This window comes from Macaca nemestrina, chromosome 2 (genome assembly GCF_043159975.1).
Source record: "Macaca nemestrina isolate mMacNem1 chromosome 2, mMacNem.hap1, whole genome shotgun sequence".
Taxonomy (NCBI): domain Eukaryota; kingdom Metazoa; phylum Chordata; class Mammalia; order Primates; family Cercopithecidae; genus Macaca; species Macaca nemestrina.
The window spans coordinates 157,974,274-157,993,197 of NC_092126.1; the positions used below are offsets into that span (position 1 = coordinate 157,974,274).

General features: G+C 42.2%; 1 protein-coding gene across 5 annotated transcripts in view; it reads left to right on the forward strand.

Annotated features, from left to right (window-relative positions):
• The window catches only part of LOC105470241 (solute carrier family 41 member 3), a 78,597-nt gene that overhangs the window by 36,450 nt on the left and 23,223 nt on the right, over window positions 1-18,924 (forward strand). For all 5 annotated transcript variants that reach the window (XM_071092322.1, XM_011722036.3, XM_071092323.1 and 2 more), the window contains one exon: window positions 13,720-13,791. In XM_071092322.1, the coding sequence (XP_070948423.1) occupies window positions 13,720-13,791 (72 nt within the window). The remainder of the gene's footprint in view (window positions 1-13,719; window positions 13,792-18,924) is intronic.

Genomic DNA, 18,924 nt, shown 5'->3' on the forward strand with positions numbered 1-18,924 from the left:
ATGCCTTGAAACTTTTTGCCTATGTTTTCTTTTGATTACTTTTGTAGTTTGAATTCTTGTTTAGGTCTTTGATTCATTTCGAGTTTATTTTTGTACATGGTGTAACATAAGCATCCAACTTCATTCTTTTGCATGTGGATATTTGGTTTTCCCAGCTCCATTTTTTTGAAGACTGTCCTTTTCCCATTGAATGTCCATGGCACCCTTGTCATTTGACCATATATTTGAGGGTTTATTTCCAGGATATTTTATTCCATTGATCTCTATGCCTGTTTTTATACCACACCATTCAGATTACTGTAGTTTTGTAATAAGTTTTGAAGTCATGAAGTATGAGACCTCCAACCTTGTTCTTTCTTGAGATTGTTTGGGCTATTCAGGGTCCCTTAAATTCCATAGGAATTTATGAATGTATTTTTCTATTTCATCAAAATACAGCATTTAGTTCTTGTTTGTTTGTTTGTTTTGAGACAGGGTCACCCAGGCTGGAGTGCAGTGGCATGAACATGGCTTACTGTACCCTCTGCCTCCCAGGCTCAGGTGATCTTCCTACCTCAGCCTCCTGAGTTGCTGGGACCACAGGCATGAACCACTGCACCCAGCTAATTTTTGTATTTTTTGTAGAGACAGGATTTCACTATGTTGCCCAGGCTGGTCTCAAACTCCTGAGCTCAAGCTGTTTGCCCACTTTGGCCTCCCAAAGTGCTGGGATTACAGGCGTGAGTCACTGTGCTGGCCAGCATTTAGTTTTTTTGCTTAAATATTTTAATGTTTAGGTTTTGATGAGATTGTATTAAATTTGTAGATTCTTCAGCTAGTATTGACATCTTTCTTTTTCTTTCTTTTTTTTTTTTTTTTTTTTTTTTGAGATGGAGTTTCGCTCCATCGCCCAGGCTGGAGTACAGTCACGCGATCTCAGCTCACTGCAACCTCCACCTCCCAGATTCAAACAATTCTCCTGCCTTAGCCTCCCAAGTAGCTGGGATTACAGGCACCTGCCACCATGCCTGGCTAATTTTTGTATTTTTAATAGAGTCGGGGTTTCACCATGTTGGCCAGGCTGGTCTTGAACTCCTGACCTCAAGTGATCCACCTGCCTCAACCTCCCAAAGTGCTGGGATTACAGGTATGAGCCACCGTGCCCAGCCTAGTATTGACATCTTAACAATATTAAGTCTTCCAGTCCATGGATTTGGCATGTCTTTTCATTTATTTGTGTCTACTTGAATTTCTTCGGAAACACTTTGTGGTTTTTAATGTACTAGTCTTTTGCCTTCTTGGTTAAGTTAATTCATAAGTGTTTTATCCCTTTTGATGCTATTATAAATGGTGTTGTTTTTTAATTCTTTTTTGAATTATTCATTGTTATATAGAAACACAACTGATTTTTGTTTGTTGATTTTGTATCCTTCATCTTTGCTGAATTCATTTATTATAAAAATTTGTGTGTGTGTGTGTAATCTTTAGAGTTTTCAACATACAAGATTACATTATCTGCAAACAGAGGTAATATTACTTCTTCTTTTCCAGTTCTTATACCTTTTACTTTTTTTTTATTTCTTGCCTAATTTCTTTGGCCAGAACTTTTAGTAGTGTGTTAAATAGAAGTAGTGAAAGCAGGCATCCTTGTCCTGTTCCTGATCTTGGAGCAAAAGTTTGTCTGCCACCATTAAGAGTGATGTTTACTGTGGGATTTTCACATATAATCTTTATTATGTTGAAGTAGTTTCCTTTTATTTCTAGTTTCTTGGGTGTGTTTTTTTTAATCATGGAAAGATGTTGAATTTTGTCAGATGCTTTGTTCATCATGTGGTTTTTTTCCCCATTGATTCTGTTAACATGGATTGATTGATTTTTCTATGTGGAACTATCTTGTACTCCAGGAACAAACCCACTTGGTCATGGTGCATAATCCTTTTAAATATACTGTTGTATTCAGTTTATTAGTATTCTTTGAAGATTTTTGCATCAATATTCAGCAGATATTGGCCTGTAGATTTTTCTTTTAGTGTCTTTGTCTGGCTGTGGTATTAGGGTAACACTGTTCTCATAGGATGAATTTGAAAGTATTTCTCCCTCTTCAATTTTCTGGGACAGTTTATGGAGGATTGGTGTTAATTTTTCTTTAAATGTTTGGTAGAAGTCACTAGTGAAGCCTTCTGGTCCTGGGTTTTCCTTGTTGGGAGGTCTTAATTACTGATTTAGTTTTCTTAGTTTTCAGCATATTCCAATTTTCTATTTCCCCATGATTCAGTCCTGGTAAATTGTGTTTCTCTAGGAATATATCATTTCAGTTAGGCTGCCTAGTGTGTTTGGATACAATTTCCTCTCTTGTATTCCTTTTTATTTCTGTAGAATCAGTAGTTATGTCCCATTTTCATTTTTAATTATAGTTTTTTGAGACTTCTTTTTTTCTTAGTCAATTTAGCTAAAGGCTTTGAGTTATTTTTTTGTTTTGTTTTGTTTTGTTTTTTAAGGAACTAATCAATTCTTAGTTTCATTGATTTTTCTCTGTTATCTTTCTATTCTCTAGTTTATTTATCCCTGCTATAATCTTTATTATTTCCTTCTTTCTGTGAACTTTGGGTTTAGTTTGCTCTTTTCTTAGTTTCCTAAGGTATAAGTTCAGGTGGTTTATTTGAGGTCTTTTTTTTTAATGGAATTGTTTACAGCTATAAATTTCCCTTTAAAACTGCTTTCACTGCATCTTATAAATTATGATGTGTTGTATTTTCATTTTCATTTGTCTCGAGATATTTTCTAATTTACTTTGGAATTTTTTTTTTTTTTTTTTTGACCCACTGGTTGTTCACGTGTGTGTTGCTTGATTTCCACATTTTTGGAGATTCTTCAATCTGGAGATTGGAAAATATACTCTGTATGATTTTAATCTTCTCAAATATATTAAGACTGGTTTCATGGCCTAACATATGATCTGTCTTGGAGAATGTTTCATGTTCACATTTCATTGAGAAAAATGTGTATTCTTCCATTGTTTGGTGGAGTGTTTTGTATGTCTTTTAGGTCCAGTCTATTCCTAGTGTTATTCAAACCGTCTGTTTCCTTACTGATCTTCTATCTGGTTGTTGTATTCATCATTGATGGTGTGGTATTGAAGTCTCCAACTATTGTTGAACTCCTCTCTGTTTCTTTCTTCAGTTCTGTCAGTGTTTGCATCATATGTTTTGGGAACTTTGATGTTTGGTAAAACACGTTTCACTATTTTTAATTGTTCTATCTTTGGGATGATTTCATCCTTGTATCATTGTATAATGTCTTTCTTTGTATCTTGTAACAGTTTTTGACTTAAAGTCCATTTTGTCTTAAATTAGCATAGCCACCCCAGCCCTCTTTTGCTACTATTTGCATGGAATATCTTTTACCATCTTTTCACAATAAACCTTTATGTGTCCTTAAATCTAAAGTGAATTTCTTATGGACAACATATAGTTGAATCCTGTTTTTTGTTTTGTTTTGTTCTTAATCCATTCTGCCAGTCTTTGTATTTTGATTAGGGGATTTAATCCATTTCTGTGAACCCAAAGTTCACAGAAAGAAGGGAAGGACTTACTGTTGCCATTTTATTTGTTTTCTGTGTCTTAATAGCTTTTTTTGTCTCTTAATTTCTTCCCTATTACCTTCCTCTGTAGTGGTTTGTTTTTTTGTTTTTTTGTTTTTTTTGGCAGTGATATGTTTTGATTGCCTTCTTAGTTCTTTTTGTTTATATTTTATAAATGTTTTCTTTGTAGTTACCATGGGGATTACATACAACATCCTAAAGTTATTACAATCTACCTTAAACTGACAGCAGCTTAACTTCAATTGCATATAAAACTCTACTGTTTACAGTTCTGCCTCTGAACTTTGTTATTGATGTCATAATATTTATCTTTTTATATTGTGTACCTATTAAAATAAAGTTATACTTTTGTGCTTTTGTGTTTTAAATGCTTATAAAAATCTTTTACAAACCAATTTTAAAATAATACAATTTTTAATACCTTTTTGTGCATTTACCTTTATTGGAGAACATTATATTTTCATTTAGCTTCAAGTTCCTGTCTGGCATTCTTTCATTTCCACTTAAAGGACTCTCTTTACCATTTCTTGTAGGGCAGATCTAGTAATAATGAACTCCCTTAGCTTTCATTTAGGAATGTCTTAATTTTTCCCTCATTTGTGTAAAATAGTTTTGCCAGATATAGAATTCTCAGTTGACAGGTGTTTTTATCCAGCACTTTAAATATATTAATAGTATTACCTCTGGACTGCAGGTTTCTGCTGAGAAATCCACTGATGATTTTATTGAGGATCTTTTGTATGTTATGAGTCTCTTTCCTCTGTTGAAGATTCTCTTTTTGTTTTTGACTTTCAAATAGTTTGTTTATAATGTGTCTCAGTATTGATATTTTTGAGTTTATCCTACTTAAAATTCATACACCTTACATTTCTATATTCATATCTTTTTTTTTCAAATGTGGGAAGTTTTTGGCCATTGTTTCTTCAAACAAGCTCTCTGCCCACTTATCTCTCTCTTTCCTTTCTGGAATTCCAAATTGTATGTATTACAATGGAGTGTTCTATAATTTCCTTAAGTTTTATTCATTTTTCTTAAATCTTCTTTATTTTTGTTCTTCAGACTTGATAATTTCAAATGACCTATTTTCAAATTTGCTCATTCCTCTGTTAGAGTTTGCTGTTGAACCTCTGCAGAGAATTTTTCAATTCAATTATTGTTTTTTTCAGTTCCAGTATTTCTGTTTGGTTCTTTCTTTATGATTTCTATTTCTTTGTTGACATTTTCATCTTGTTCATATCTTTTTTTTTAATTTCCTACAGTTATATGTCATTTAGCTCACTGAACATATTTAAGATAGTTGTTTTAAAGTCTTTGCAAGCTTGAAGACTTTCTTTAGTATCTGTCAATTTTTTTTGTTTTTATGACTAGACTGTGTTTTACTTTTTTTGGGTATCCTTTCTCATCTCTTATTAAAAATCAAGTATTTGCAAAACAGCTCTCTCTCCAGTCTTTGCAGACTGGCTCTGTGCAGGGAAAAATCTTCACCAATTAGTCTAGCATGAAGGCTTAAGGTCTTTTTAGGGGTTTTCTGGCATGCATCTCCCAGGGCCTGTGGATGTGCTTTTTCTCTCCAATTCCCCCATATACAAGGCTGCTTTTAAATGTCTTAATTTCCCTCAGAGTGTCAACTCCGCTTCTTCTCTGGGCCTTGACATTCTATTGTGTTCCTCTGTCCATAATCTCTTTCCCCTAGGCACCCATGGGTCTACATTTCCTCCATGGCTCTAACATGTTGGGCACCTCTGTGGCCTTCATCCTAATGTGCAAACAGTGTCACCATTTCCATTTGCTCTCGAGAGAGAGACAGAAACCAGTTACTTGGGCAGCTCCCAGGCAAGCCAGAGGATAGCCAGCAGGTTCTATTCCTTTCTTTCCTTCTTTCTTTCTAGGATTAGGTGATTTCTCCCAACCGCACCATGCTGTGCGGAGGAGGGGGTGGTGCAAGGGCAAGCAGAAACACCATGGAATTTCCTACTGGTTTGAGGGTGGCTTTTTCTTGGTTGGATTTTCTCTTGGTTGCTGCAGATCTTAACTGGTTTCTGGGCTGCCTCAAAGTATTTTGGTCAGTCTGTGTTTCTTATTTGATGTGTCTGTGGGGAAACAAGGGCCTGGAGGTGCCTATTCACCATCTTGCTGGTGCCACTCTTTCTCAGCTGCCTTTTAAATTTATTTTTGCTTTGATTGAGTACATCCTCTACTAATTGTTTTAGATAAGATTTGTTGGAAGTCAACTTTGGACATTTGGAGTTGGAAAATGCTTTACTTTTTCCTTACCATTGAATGCCAGCCTGGCTGGCTAGGGAATGCAATGTTCACAATTATTTTCCTGCAGTACTGAAGTTATAGCTTCAGTACCTTCTTGTGCCCAGTGTTGCTGATGGAAGCCTGTGCCCTTTTGAGTCTCATTTTTTTTAGGTAATTTATCTTTCTATCTGGACTTTTTGGAGATTTTTTTCTTTTATCATCTGTGTTATGGAATTTCACCATGATGTTTCTGGCATAGACTTTTTCTCATTGTCTTACATGTATCTTGGAGTTTTTCAATCTAAAGACATCTGTCTTCAGCTCTATAGAAAACTTTTTGGGTTTTTTGTATTTTTATATTCATTCTTATTCATTTCCCCGCCCTCCCCTCCCCGGAACTCCTATTTGGGTACATATTGTAGTTTCTGAGTCTACCTTTTTGAGTTTCTTAACTCTTTTTTCATACTCCCTACATTTCTGCTAGAATACTTCTGCTCCATTTAATTTTTCACTGATTCACTCATCACTCTCTCTCTTTAACCACTGTGCTATTGAAATCATCTAATGAAAAGATTTTTTTTAATTTTAAATTCAGAAATAGAATATGTACTTTCTAGAATCTCAAAAATTATCTTTTTATTTATGAGGGACCATTCTCTGACATCTCATTTAGTTAACTTATCCTAGATACTTACTCAGTTTCATACTTTGATTCTGTTTCCCTAGATTTTGTACTTCCATTGGTTGACTTTGATGAATTTCAAACTCAGAGCCTTGTGGCTTGCCTTTAGTGAATAGGTGCTTGTGCATAATTTTATTTTAGATTTACACTTACCTCGTAGATCTGCAAATACTGCCCTTAGTTAGAGGAAGCTGTCTCTAAGGATTGGAGGGAGGGCAGTCAGAATGTGTTGCCTAGACTATGTGCCAATAACTCTTTTCATGGGTATGGGGGCTCTGTGTCCCTCTTGTCACGGCCACTTGGGGCACTGCCCCGCCTCTCTGACCCCATCCGTCTCGCTGCATCTGCTTGGAGCTAGGCCAGGTGGCCACATCTCATTCTTGGCACAAACGAAGCAGGCAGGGGAAATGTCAACCCTCCTTGAAGGTCCTGCAGAGGTCTCTGCAGCAAATGCCCTTTCAGCTGCACCAGGCTCCCTTCTGCTCCCATTATCCCCAGGACTACCTCTGCCTTTTGCAATAGGCCTTTCCTCTGTAGTTTTCAGTTATGGATTCTCTTGTCAACCCAATTTATCACTTTCCATTGTTAAGGGATTCCTTTTCATTTCTGTTACAGTATAAATACCTCTTCTTGTTTTCCATCGCTCTATTACATTTTAAAAACTATCTCCTCAGTGCTAGAATGAATCCTGTGATGCTGGATTCGGGTTGGAAATAAGCATGAACTCATGTTTATTGTAATATGTATGTAGAGAGATATTTATGGTGTGTATAGATGCATGGATAGTTACTTTATTCTTGAGGTTAAAAGCCTGCGCTCATATTTATTCTGTTGCTGAAATGGTTCTAGCTTGGGTGGCTCCTGCTTCCTGACATGCCCCACCCGCTCTTGGGCACTCCCTTACCTTTTGGCACTGTGAAATACTCCAGGTACACACTTTGTATTTTCCTTGCCCTGGCCCTAGAATGAGCCATTTTCCTAAGGAAGCTGGCTCTTTTATTGAAGAACTGAATTTAGCAAACAAGATCTGGGCAGTGGGTGTACTTGTTGCTCCTGGGATGCCACCACTTCTAGTTCCTCTCAGTGCACTGAATTAGGAAACGTATATATGTATGCTAACCTGTGTATGTACACATATCCACAGGTAAGATCCCTTAATAGATTATTAGAGTGTGGGACTTTAAAGAGAAGGATCTTTGCATAGCCTCAAAGCATCTCCTTTAAATATGTGTGGATTGCTCTGGTTGTTTTAACATATGTCCTCAAATCTTGGATATACTGCCTTAGAGGAGCTAAAGCTTAATTCCTTCTCCTTGAGTGTGGGCAAGACCTAACGACTCATTTCTACCTGAGAATATAGGAAGGAAAAAAATAGTGTTTGCAGTGGAGAAACCTGGCAGATGCCACCTCGGCAGTGACCTGGGTCAGCAGCATTGGTGATGAGTCTCGCTATCACCTGTGACAGGGTGCACAGTGAATTCTCCTTACCTCACTGGTCTTCTACCTCAAAATCCACAATCTCAGTTTAATCATGAGGAAGCCTCAGACAAACCCAAATTGAGGGACATCCTACAAAATAGCTGACTTGTATTCTACAGTGAGACTCAGGAGCTGTGGCTAAATGCAGTGGGCGATCCTGATTTAATTCCTGGAACATAAAAAAGGACATTAGTGAGAAAACTGGGAACATATGAATACATTCCATAGTTTAGTTACTAGTGTTGTACCAGTGTTCAATTTTTAGTTTGGTGACTATGTTCATCCATTTGTGTTGCTCTAAAGGAATACCTGAGACTTGGTAATTTATAAAGAAAAGAGGTTTATTTGGCTTATAGTGCTACAGGCTGTACAGGAAGCATGGTGTCAGCATCTGCTTCTGGTGAGGGCTTCAGGAAGCTTCCAATTATGGTGGAAGCTGAAGGGGAGCCAATGTGTCACATGGTGAGAGACGGAGCAAGAGAGAGGGAAGGAGGAGGTGCTAGACTCAATCAGCTCTCATGTGAACTCAGAGCAAGAACTCACTCATTACCATGAGGAGGGCACCCAGCCATTCATGAAGGATCCACCCCCATGACCCAAACACCTCCCACCAGGCCCCACCTCCAACACTGGGGACAACATTTCAACATGAGAATTGGAAGGGACAAATATCCAAACCAGATCATTCTTCCCCTGGCCCCCTCAAATATCTCATTCTCACATTACAGAATGCAATCATCCCTTTCCAGTAGTCCCCAAAAGTCTTAACTCATTCCAGCATCAACTCAATCAAAAGTCCAGTGTCTCATCTGAAACCAAACACATTTCTTCCACTTGTGAGTGATTTTACTCCTATCCCAAGATGCAATGGTGGTACAGGCATTAGGTAAACATTCTCATTCCAAAAGGCAGAAATCAGCTGAAAGAAACAAACAACAGGCCCCATGCAAGTCTGAAGCCCAGCAGACAGGCATTACATTTTAAAGCTTCATAATGATCTCCCTTGACTCCATGTCCTGCGTTCAGGGCACACTGGTGCAAACAGTAGGCTCCCAAGGCCTCTGGACTTCTCTACCCCTGTGGCTGCTTTCATGGTGGGAGTTGAGTGCCTGCGGCTTTTCTGGGCACACAGTACAAGCTAGCTAGTGGCTCTCCTATTCTAGGGTATGGAGGGTGGTGGTCTCCTTTCCAAGCTCCACTAGGCATTGGCCCAGTGGGGGCTTTAGGTGGTCTCTAACCCCACATTTCCCCTTGGCACTGCCCTACTAGGGTTTCTCTGTGGGGATTCTGCCCCAGTGGCAGGCTTCTATCTGGATATCCGGGCTTTCACATACATCCTTTAAAATCTAGGTGAAAGCAGCCAAACCTCCTTCACTCTTGCATTCCATGTGCTGACAGACTTTACACCACTTGGAAGCCACCAAGCTATAAGGCTTGCATCCTCTGAAGCAGCACCCGAAGCTGTACTTGATGTCCTTTGAGCCATGGCTGGAGCTGGAACAGCCAGGGATGTTGGAAGCAGTGTCCCAAGACTGTACAGGGAAGCGGTGCCCTAGCCCCAAAACCATTCTTTCCTCCTAAGCCACTGGACCTGTGATGGGAAGGGCTGCCTCAAAAATCTGAAATGTCTCAAGGCTTTTTTTCCCATTGTATTGATTATCAGCACTGGTTCCCTTTTCTCTCTAGCCACTGGTTGCTCTTTAGGCCCCTTTGATTCCTTCTCTACCACAACGCAAGGCTGCAAATTTTTCAAAATTTTATGCTCTGCTTTTCTTTTAAATATGTTTCAACTTTTAGTCACTCATTTGCCCCCACATCTGTTTGTAGGTTGTTAGAAGCAGCCACACCATGTCTCTAGAAATTTGCTCCTTAGAAATTTCTCCTGCCTGATACCCTAAGACAGCACTCCTAAGTTCAACCTTCCACAAATCCCTAGAGCATGGGCACAGTGCAGCCAAGTTCTATGCTAAGGTGTAACAAGGGTGACCTTTTCTCTAGTTCCCAATAACTTTCTCATTTCTATCTGAGACCTCATCAGCCTGGCCTTCTCTGTCCATATCTCTATCAGCATTTTGGCCAAAACCATTTAACAAGTCTGTAAGAAGTTCCAAACTTTCCCTCATTTTCCTGTCTTCTTCTGAGCCCTCCAAACTCTACAGGCTGTACAAGAAGCATAGTGGTAGCATCTGCTTCCAGGAAGCTTTCACTCATGGTGGAGGCAAAGGGGAGCAGGCATCACATGGCAAGAAAGGGAGGAGAGAGGAAGGAGGTGCCAGACTCTTAAACAATTAGCTGTCATGTGAACTCAGTGAGAACTCACTCATTACCACAAGAAGGGCACCAAGCTATTCATGAGGGATCTGTCCCCATGACCCAGACACCTCCCACCGGATCCTACCTCCAACACTGGGGATCACACTTCCACATGAGATTTGGAGGGGACACACATCCAAACCATATGTGTGACTATCTCAGGTTATGTAAGTATTATCAGGAGAGGTTGGGTGCAGGGTATGTAGGAACTCTCTCTGTTGACTTTGAAACTTTTCCAAAGTCTAAAATTATTCCCAAATAAAATGTTAAAAGATTGTCTTACCCCAATCTGGAAAGGAGGACAGCAAAACAGATATTCCATCTTTCGTCTTAATCTAGTAAGTGTATTTTGTTATTAGAAAAAAATACAGAAAGTAATGACAAATTACGTGAGTGGGCTAAATGTCCTTCCGAAGAGATGAGTCATTGGATAGGTTAGGATCCTGGTGGGAGAGAGAGGACATACAAGTGGGCAGTGAGCAGAGTTTCAGGAAGGGTTCATTCAGGAAACCAAGAAGAGGCGGCAAAGCACCCCAGGACTCACACCCACAGGGAGTGAGTATCACTCCAGTTCTCAAGGGGCAGAGGGAGGAAAGGCCGTTTCCAGATCCTGGCGGGTGGGGTTGGGGCTGTGCGTGTAGCTGTAGGTGAAGGCTAACCCACTGGAGCTGTGGGTTTAGGTGGAAGATCACAGCCCCTGCCCCATAGGAAGGGTGCAGTGGTCACACACCCGTCTCACTCACTGTTGGGCCTCCAGTGCGGTTCTGGCTCCCCATTGGCCAGAACCAACCAGAAGTGAAAGGGCAAGTGGGGTGTGTTGAGCTTGTTGATGCCATCCTCACAGGGCAGCCTCGCAGGCCCAGAGCTGGTGGAGGGGAGAGCAGGCCCGAGGCATGCATGGAGAACACCCGGCGCTGGCACCCCAAGTTGGTGAAAGCAGGCTGTTCTACATAGACAGTAAGGAAAGGCTTAGAAAATCTAGAATGGAGACAGGATCCTGTGGGATTTTTTGTAGAAGCCTGGAATTGTCAGATTCAAAGAAGTTTTTTAAAAAAATCAATGAAATCTAAATGCACATTGAGGAAGGGCCTCTGTGAAACCCTTCTGTTGAGGAAAATCTGGGTTGCTCTCCATAAATGCTGCTGCCTCCCACTGGTTTTCACTTTGAACTCTTCATCCCTATTCAGACTGGCCCCATGCCTGCAGCTATTTCCCCTGATAACTCTAGGACCTCCATTCCAGGGCAGAAAAATGGCCCTACCTAATGGAGACCTGCTCCCCGAGAGCCCCCTTGTGGGTGGTGACAAACACTCCTTCCTTGACCAAACCCAAGTCAGGCTCCTCTGAGCTATCTTCTCCACTTGCCTGCTGGCTCTGCTCTAGAGAAGAGCCCTGCTAAGCTGGTTTACTGGAAATCCCCTACCCTGATATCCAGCCAGGCTCCTTTTCTCCACTCTTGGTATCTGATCACGGTGCTCCCCCCATCCTTGATAGCCAACTGAATACACTTAATTTCATTGGCTCCCTTGCCCTGCACATTGGCTCTTCACCCTCAGTTATCCCTGTAGTGCTCAGCGTTGACTTCATTCTTTCTCCCTCATGGCAGTAGTTTTGGAGGAGGTCCTCTTTGCTGTTTTTGACAAGCGTCAGGATTGTTTATCTTAGGCAGTGGTCTGTGTTCCTCCACCCAAACCCACAGCTCCCGTGGCTCCTGCTGGCCTGGCATGCTGCTTCCTGTCCGTCCCATCTCACCTCCTTCCCTCTTCATCACCAGCTTAGTCAGTCCCCTACAGTCCTGGGAAACGTAGTGTTCGGTGGTCTTCTCTGTACTAAATCCCACCACCATCCTGGAAGTTGAGTCATAGGCTGAGTCACAGGGATGACTCATCCAAAACCCAAGCCTCCAAGATTTTGGACGGCTCAGCTCTAGTGAGTGCCACCTTCAGTCCACTTCAGCCACCCTGGCCCTGAAATACTCTGGACACTCTGAAATCTTAATCCCTTTACACCCTACATCTTGCCATACTTCTTCCCCTCCCATGTCTCTCTCTCCCACCTCTGTGGATGTCTGAGCTCCTCATCCCCCTGCCCTCACTGCTTTACCTCTTGGTCTCACTTCCTGCTTTCTGCAGCCTTCGCTCAGTGATGTGCTCCTGGACGCCAGGGATGGACTCAGGCTCACATACATAGCAAGGGCCAGGCTGCCATGTGGGCTGTACAGGCTATAGATGTTTTATAGATGATAAATATTTTGAGAAAGTATCTTTTCTGACTCATACTCAGAAATCATATGGGCCAGCACAACTCCCTTATCTGATAAGATCAGCACCCAGGTTGGAGCTGGATGATTAATAGAAAACATGAGTTGAAGCAGCAGACAGGCACACTTAGGTCCCAGTGAACACACGGTGCAGCTGCAGAGCAGAAGAGGGGGTGAGTCATTGGCTATGCGTGCTCATCACGCCCTGGGCTCTGCTGCGTCTCTGCCCTGCCTCCTTCCCTTACTGTTCAAACAGGGACACCTGCGGTGGGTGTCATATTTACTCAACAAGAGTGGACTAAGGCCTACCCACAGTCAGGTGCCGCGTCCCAGACGTCAGTCATGAAGACAAAAAGGCTCCCCTTCTCTGTGAAAAGAAAATGAATTATCAAGTGTTAGTAGTAGACGCATTATTATATTTTTCTCCTTGGAGTTCAGGAACTTAATGAACTGAGTTTAAGGAATCTAGGAAAATATATTTGCTTTGAAAACTTTTCTTATTTATGTCTTGAATTTTGTTGGTAATTGTTATGCTGTTAGGAGCCAAAAACCATTTTTAAAGGAGAAAGTCGTATTTATGATCTCTCTTTTTTATCCTGAGAGAAGAGAGACTTATATGTGTTCCTTAAATGGGATGATTTTGCCGAGGTGACGTTGAGGGGATTGGTGGTCATTGGAGATAAGGCTAGCTTCAGGGTAGAGGAGGGTGTTGTAGGTGGCAGGGGGACCTGGCCACAGACTGGGCTTCACAGTAGGAGGCCTTGACTGAGGTCTGCACATGAGTTTGAGAGCTAGAAATGGCCTTGAAATTGCTAACATGCATGCCTGTGTGTGTGCATGCATGTGTGCCTCTATGCATTGTGTGTGGCTATGTGTGCCTGTGTGTACCGCTGTGTGTGTGCAGTCATATACTTGCATGGTCATGGAGGACTGGTCCATGACCCCCATCCAGTTCTCAAAGGGGTCTGTGCCCTAACGTTTCTCCCCAGTCCCCATATAAGAAGGCCAGTTTGCTGTTTGGAAAGCTGAGCAGAGTAATTTTTCTGACGCTGATGAAATGGTATTCGTTGATTTCTCCCCAGAGAGACTGCCTTTTCCAGGAAGGGTTGACCTGGCTTTGGGCCTACCAGTCCTACCTTTGTCCTTTTCTCTTCATTCTAGGCCAACACTGGACAAATTGATGACCCCCAGGAGCAGCACAGAGTCATCAGCAGCAACCTGGCCCTCATCCAGGTGAGTCTCCACCTTGTCCGACCTCTCTTCTGAATCTGCAGCCAGGCTTGCCCAGGTGGGAAGGGTGAAGCCTAGTGAGCTCTTGACTCTGCACTCTGGCCTGAACTTTGAGAACAGGTAGCTACCTGTCCCTCCCATATCCAATAGACCACACTCACGCAGCTTCTGGAGGCTCAGCCCACCTGAAGCAGACCCAGGGTCCCTCCAGCTTCCCCACTCCCTCCTTTCCAAGCCCCACTTCTTGAAAGACTCACCTGTACTTGCTCCTTCTTTGTCTCATGGCCTGCACAGTACTAACAGGCTTCTCTTTCCTCCAATTGTGCTTCCCAGGCCTCAGGTGTTCCCCTGACTGAGGCAGCCTGTGATTGCCTCTTACATGTGATCTTACTTTTTCTGGGCATCTGTGGATCCTTCCTGCCTGGAAATCCTCCCTTGGCTCTGCTCCTGCCTCTCTGCCTGGTCCTTCTCAGCCTGCAAGAGACATCTTAACCCCTTAGCTGCTTCATGCTCCTGTCACTCACACATCCTTCTCCCAGGTCCCAGTTCTGCTAAGCTTTTTTCCTGGGACCTTGCCACAGAGTGTCACTAAGTTAGGAGGCCCAAAGCAGGGGGAGATGAGGAAGAGATTGGCTGAGAGGCAAGAGGAGAGGCTGGACCTGGACATAGACTGGAGGTAGCTTTATCCTAGAACCTTCTGGGCATCTCAGGGTGGGGGTGGTCTGTAGCAGCACTGAGAATATGGACCGTGAGATCAGGCAGCCCATCGTCTATCCACTGGATAGCCTTGATCAGGGCTGACTCCCCCTGTCCATCACAATAGGATGATACCTACTTTATCCCTCACCTGGGTTCCAGAACCAGTACATCTAACTCTACAGGGCATCTCCATCTGCCTATCCCCAAGACACCCCCAAAACAGCCAAGTCTGGCCTCATTATCTTCTCTGCCCATACTCACCTCTGCTAAAGTCCCCAACTCAGTCTAGTCTGATGGTTGAAAGCTCACTTTGGGAATCAGCCCACTGAGGGGCCTCAGGCAAGTCACTTCACCTTACCTGTGCAGGGGTGTTGTGAAGTTGTCACCGTGTCGGAGTGTGGCATCTGGCTGGCACCTGGACATGACCCTGTCCTGTCAGGGTGTGCCTTGTGGATGGTCCTTCCCAGTAACCACACCAGAAACCAAGTCGCCCCAGCTGCTTCTCAGCATGCAGTCCCTTTGAGACTTCTGCCTCCGAGTTGTGCATGAATCATCCTCCTCCTCCTCCTCCCCCACTCCCCTCCCCCCCACCCCGCCTGGATGATGGCAGACCTCTGCACTGCTCTAGCCACTACCAGGCCAGGAATCCTCCAGCTCCTCCTGGCCACCCCAGTGGCCTTTCTAAAACCCAAAGTCAGTTATGCCTCCTCTCCTTCACTGGCTCCCCTCGTCCAACTGTGGGCCTGGCCGCGCTGTCTCACCAGCTTCCTGCCCAGCCCCCACCCCTTCGCACCTCCCTGCCATGTACCTTCAGCATCTCTCCTGGGAAGGGCCTTTCTCCTCTAGTTCAGCTGCCCCTGAAGCTCTTTAAAGAGATGCTGAAGGTGTAAGTTCAGAGAATAGGTGTAAGTTCCTACCTGACACCAGGTGTATCTCTTTCTGCCTTTTACATCTTTGGTGCCTTATGCGTGCTGCTGCGGCTGCCCTGGTTGTAGTTGTGTGTTTAAATGTCTGCTGTCTGCAGCTGAGCCAAGTCTCACAGGCTAGCACCATGCCCTGTGGCCGAGGAACTGCAGAGTTGAGTGAGATGCTGGGGATGCCTCTAACACAAGGTCTAGCAAGGGGCAGGTAATAAATGCCTCGACTACAAGTCACACTGGTTGTACTTTACTGTTTTCCATAAAATCTTTGTCCATATGGATGCACATTTCCACATAATTGATTCTCAGCATATGTTTATGAAGCCCTGCTCAGGGCCAGGCACTGGCTTGGCATATAGTCCCAATCCTAGCATGAATGTAATTTTGTTTCCTCCATTTTGAAAAAGCTTAATTAACTCTGAATCATCAGCAGTGCAATAAGTTTTATTCATTGGACTTTTTAAGAACTTCAGCATATTCTGTTCTATAAATGTGGGGAGGCAGCAGTGACCAAAGGGGAGCCACTAAGAGCTAGTCCCCTGGGAGTCCACTCAGCACCAGCCCTGCCCACTTCCCTGAACCCTGCCACTGAGCGGGGCCTTGAGGTCTTCCTAGCCTTTGGCTTACTTGAAAGATTATACTGCATTGAAAGTATCTTTGTGCATGAAATTCTTAAGATAACTTCCCACAAGTTCAAAGGGTGTGAACAGTTCAAAGCTCTAGATTTCCCTCCAAAATGACTAAAAACTATTTTATTTCTTAGTATTACATAATTAGCCCTACCATTAATATTTGAGCAATTTCATTAGCATTGAAAATATTCTTCTAAACTACTTTTTGAATTCACCATATATATGTGTGTGCCCACAGATAATATATATGGTTTTCTGTATTGTTTAAGCATAAAAAGTTTTATACACATAATTCTGTGACTTGTACTTTTCTCTTAATGACTTACTGAATAAAAATTACTTTGAGCATGGCAGATATCACTAAGTAAATATCAGCTGTGAATGCTTTGTACACATATGCAAATGTTTCTTTGGAGAAAATGCTGATTCATAAGCTATATAGAAAAATTATAGCCAAAGTTTCCCCCCAAATTCCTGTACCAATATTGACCTCCTTCAATGTATAAGAGAACCATTTTCTCACATACTTGTCAATATGTATTTTATATTATCAACCTTTTAAATTTTAATCTTACCTCATCTGATAAATAAACAAAGTATATCTTGTGCATCCATCCATCCATCAACCCAGCCACTCACCCACCGACCTACCTGTCTACTCATCCGTTTGTCCATCTGTTCATTGGTCCATCCACCCACCCATTCACCCACCTACCTATTCACCCACACATCTGTCCATTCATCCATCTGTCCACTAAGCCTGTATAAGTACCTACAGAGTGAGTGCCAGCCTCTGTGCTCAGAACAGGAGACCCCAGTAGAAAATAAGACAGCACTTAACCTTTTAAAAGAGGAAGAAGAGCATCAGCTGCTAATGAATAAGATACCTTCAAATGGAGATTTTATTTAGAATTTTCCGAACTACTAGAGAAGTTGATCTTTATGCACGTCTGTTATCCGTTTGTATTTTCTTTTCTGTGAGTTGCCCATCCATAGCCCTTGTACATTTTTCTAGTTAGTGTCTAGAATAATGAAGTCCAGTGTATAAATGGACTTGTGTGTATATGTATAATATATATAATCATATATTATATATCATATATATTCTATAAGTTATAAAGTTTTATATATAACTTAATATATATTGTTTAAGCATAAAAAGGTTTATACTATACATATATTGAGATTTTATTTAGAATTTTCCTAAAATATAACATATATAATATGTGTTACATATTCTGTATAATATATATTACATTTATATATGTAATATATAATAAGTTTTTCTTACTCTGTTTAATATTTACCCATTCCATCCTGATTTGCAGTGCCACCTTTATCATACTATATATTCATGATTACATTCTTATATATTAAATATTCATATATTCGTGATTCTATTCTTGGACTCTGTTCTGTCCTGCTGATCTGTTTGTTTCTGTCAGTACCACACTGCTCTCATTCCTTCAGCTTTAAAATACACATTGATCATGAATATGCCACAACTCCCTCTTTGACCTTTCTCAAAGCTGTCTTGGCTATTCTTGCACAGTTACTCATTTTTGTGAAATTTAAAATGAGTTGTGAAGTGCCATGAAAGATCGTTGTTGGGACTTTGACTAGAATTACATAGATTAACTTGGGGAGCATTTTTTAGCTTTAAAAAACTAGCTATTTGTATTAGTTCATTTTGCATTGCTATAAAGAAATATCTGAGACTGAGTAATTTATAAAGAAAAGAAGTTTAATTAGCTTATGGTTCCACAGGCTGTACAGGAAGCTGTACAGGAAGCTTCTGAGGAGTCCTCAGGAAACTTAAAATTATGGTGAGAGACAGAAGGGAAGCCAGCTCTTCATGTGGCCAGAGAATGAGCAAGAGAGTGGTGGTGGGGTAGTGCCACATACTTTTAAAGGACCAAATCTCAGCAGAACTCACTCATTGTAGATGATAGCACGAAGGGGTCACCATGAGAAACCACCCCCATGATCCAGTCACCTCCCATCTGGCTCCACCTCCAACACTGGGGATTATAATTTGACATGAGATTTGGTGGGGAAACAAATACAAACTATATAATTTCACCCCTGGCCCCCTAAAGATCATGCCTTTCTCACACTGCAAAATACAATCATGGTTTCCTAATAGTCACCCAAAGTCTTAATTCATTCCAGCATTAACTCAAAAGGCCAAAGTCTCATCTGAGACAAGGCAGGTGCCTTCTAACTATGAGCCTGTAATATCAAAGACAAATTAATTACTTTCAAGATACAATGGGGGATATAGGTATTGGGTAAATACTCCCATTTCAACGGGGAGAAATCAGCCAAAGGAAGGGGTTACAGGCCTCATGCAGGTTTGAAACTTAGTGGGGCAGTCATTAAATTTTAAAGCTCCCAAATAACCTCCTTTGACTCCATGTCTCACATCTAGGGCACATTGGTGCAAGGGGTGGGCTCCCAAGGCCTTGGGCAGCTCTGCCTCTGGGGCTTTGCAGGGTTCAGCCCTGTCTGCTACTCTCATGGGCTGGTGTTCAGTGCCTGCAACTTTTCCAGGCTGATGGTGGCAAGATGCTGGTGGAGCTACCATTCTGGAGTCTGGAGGATGGTGACCCTCTTCTCCCAGCTTCACTAGGCAGTGCCCCAGTGAGAACTGTGTGGGGGGCTCCAACCCCACATTTCCCCCCACACTGTCCTAGTAGAGGTTCTCCATGAGGGCTCTGCCCCTGCAGCAGGCTTCTGCCTGGACATCCAGGCTTTTCCATACATCCTCTGAAATCTAGGCAGAGGCTCCAAAGCCTCAACTTTGCACTCTATGCAACCACAGGCATAACACCATGTGGATGCCACCAATGCTTATGGGTTGCATCCTCTGAAACAGCAGCCTG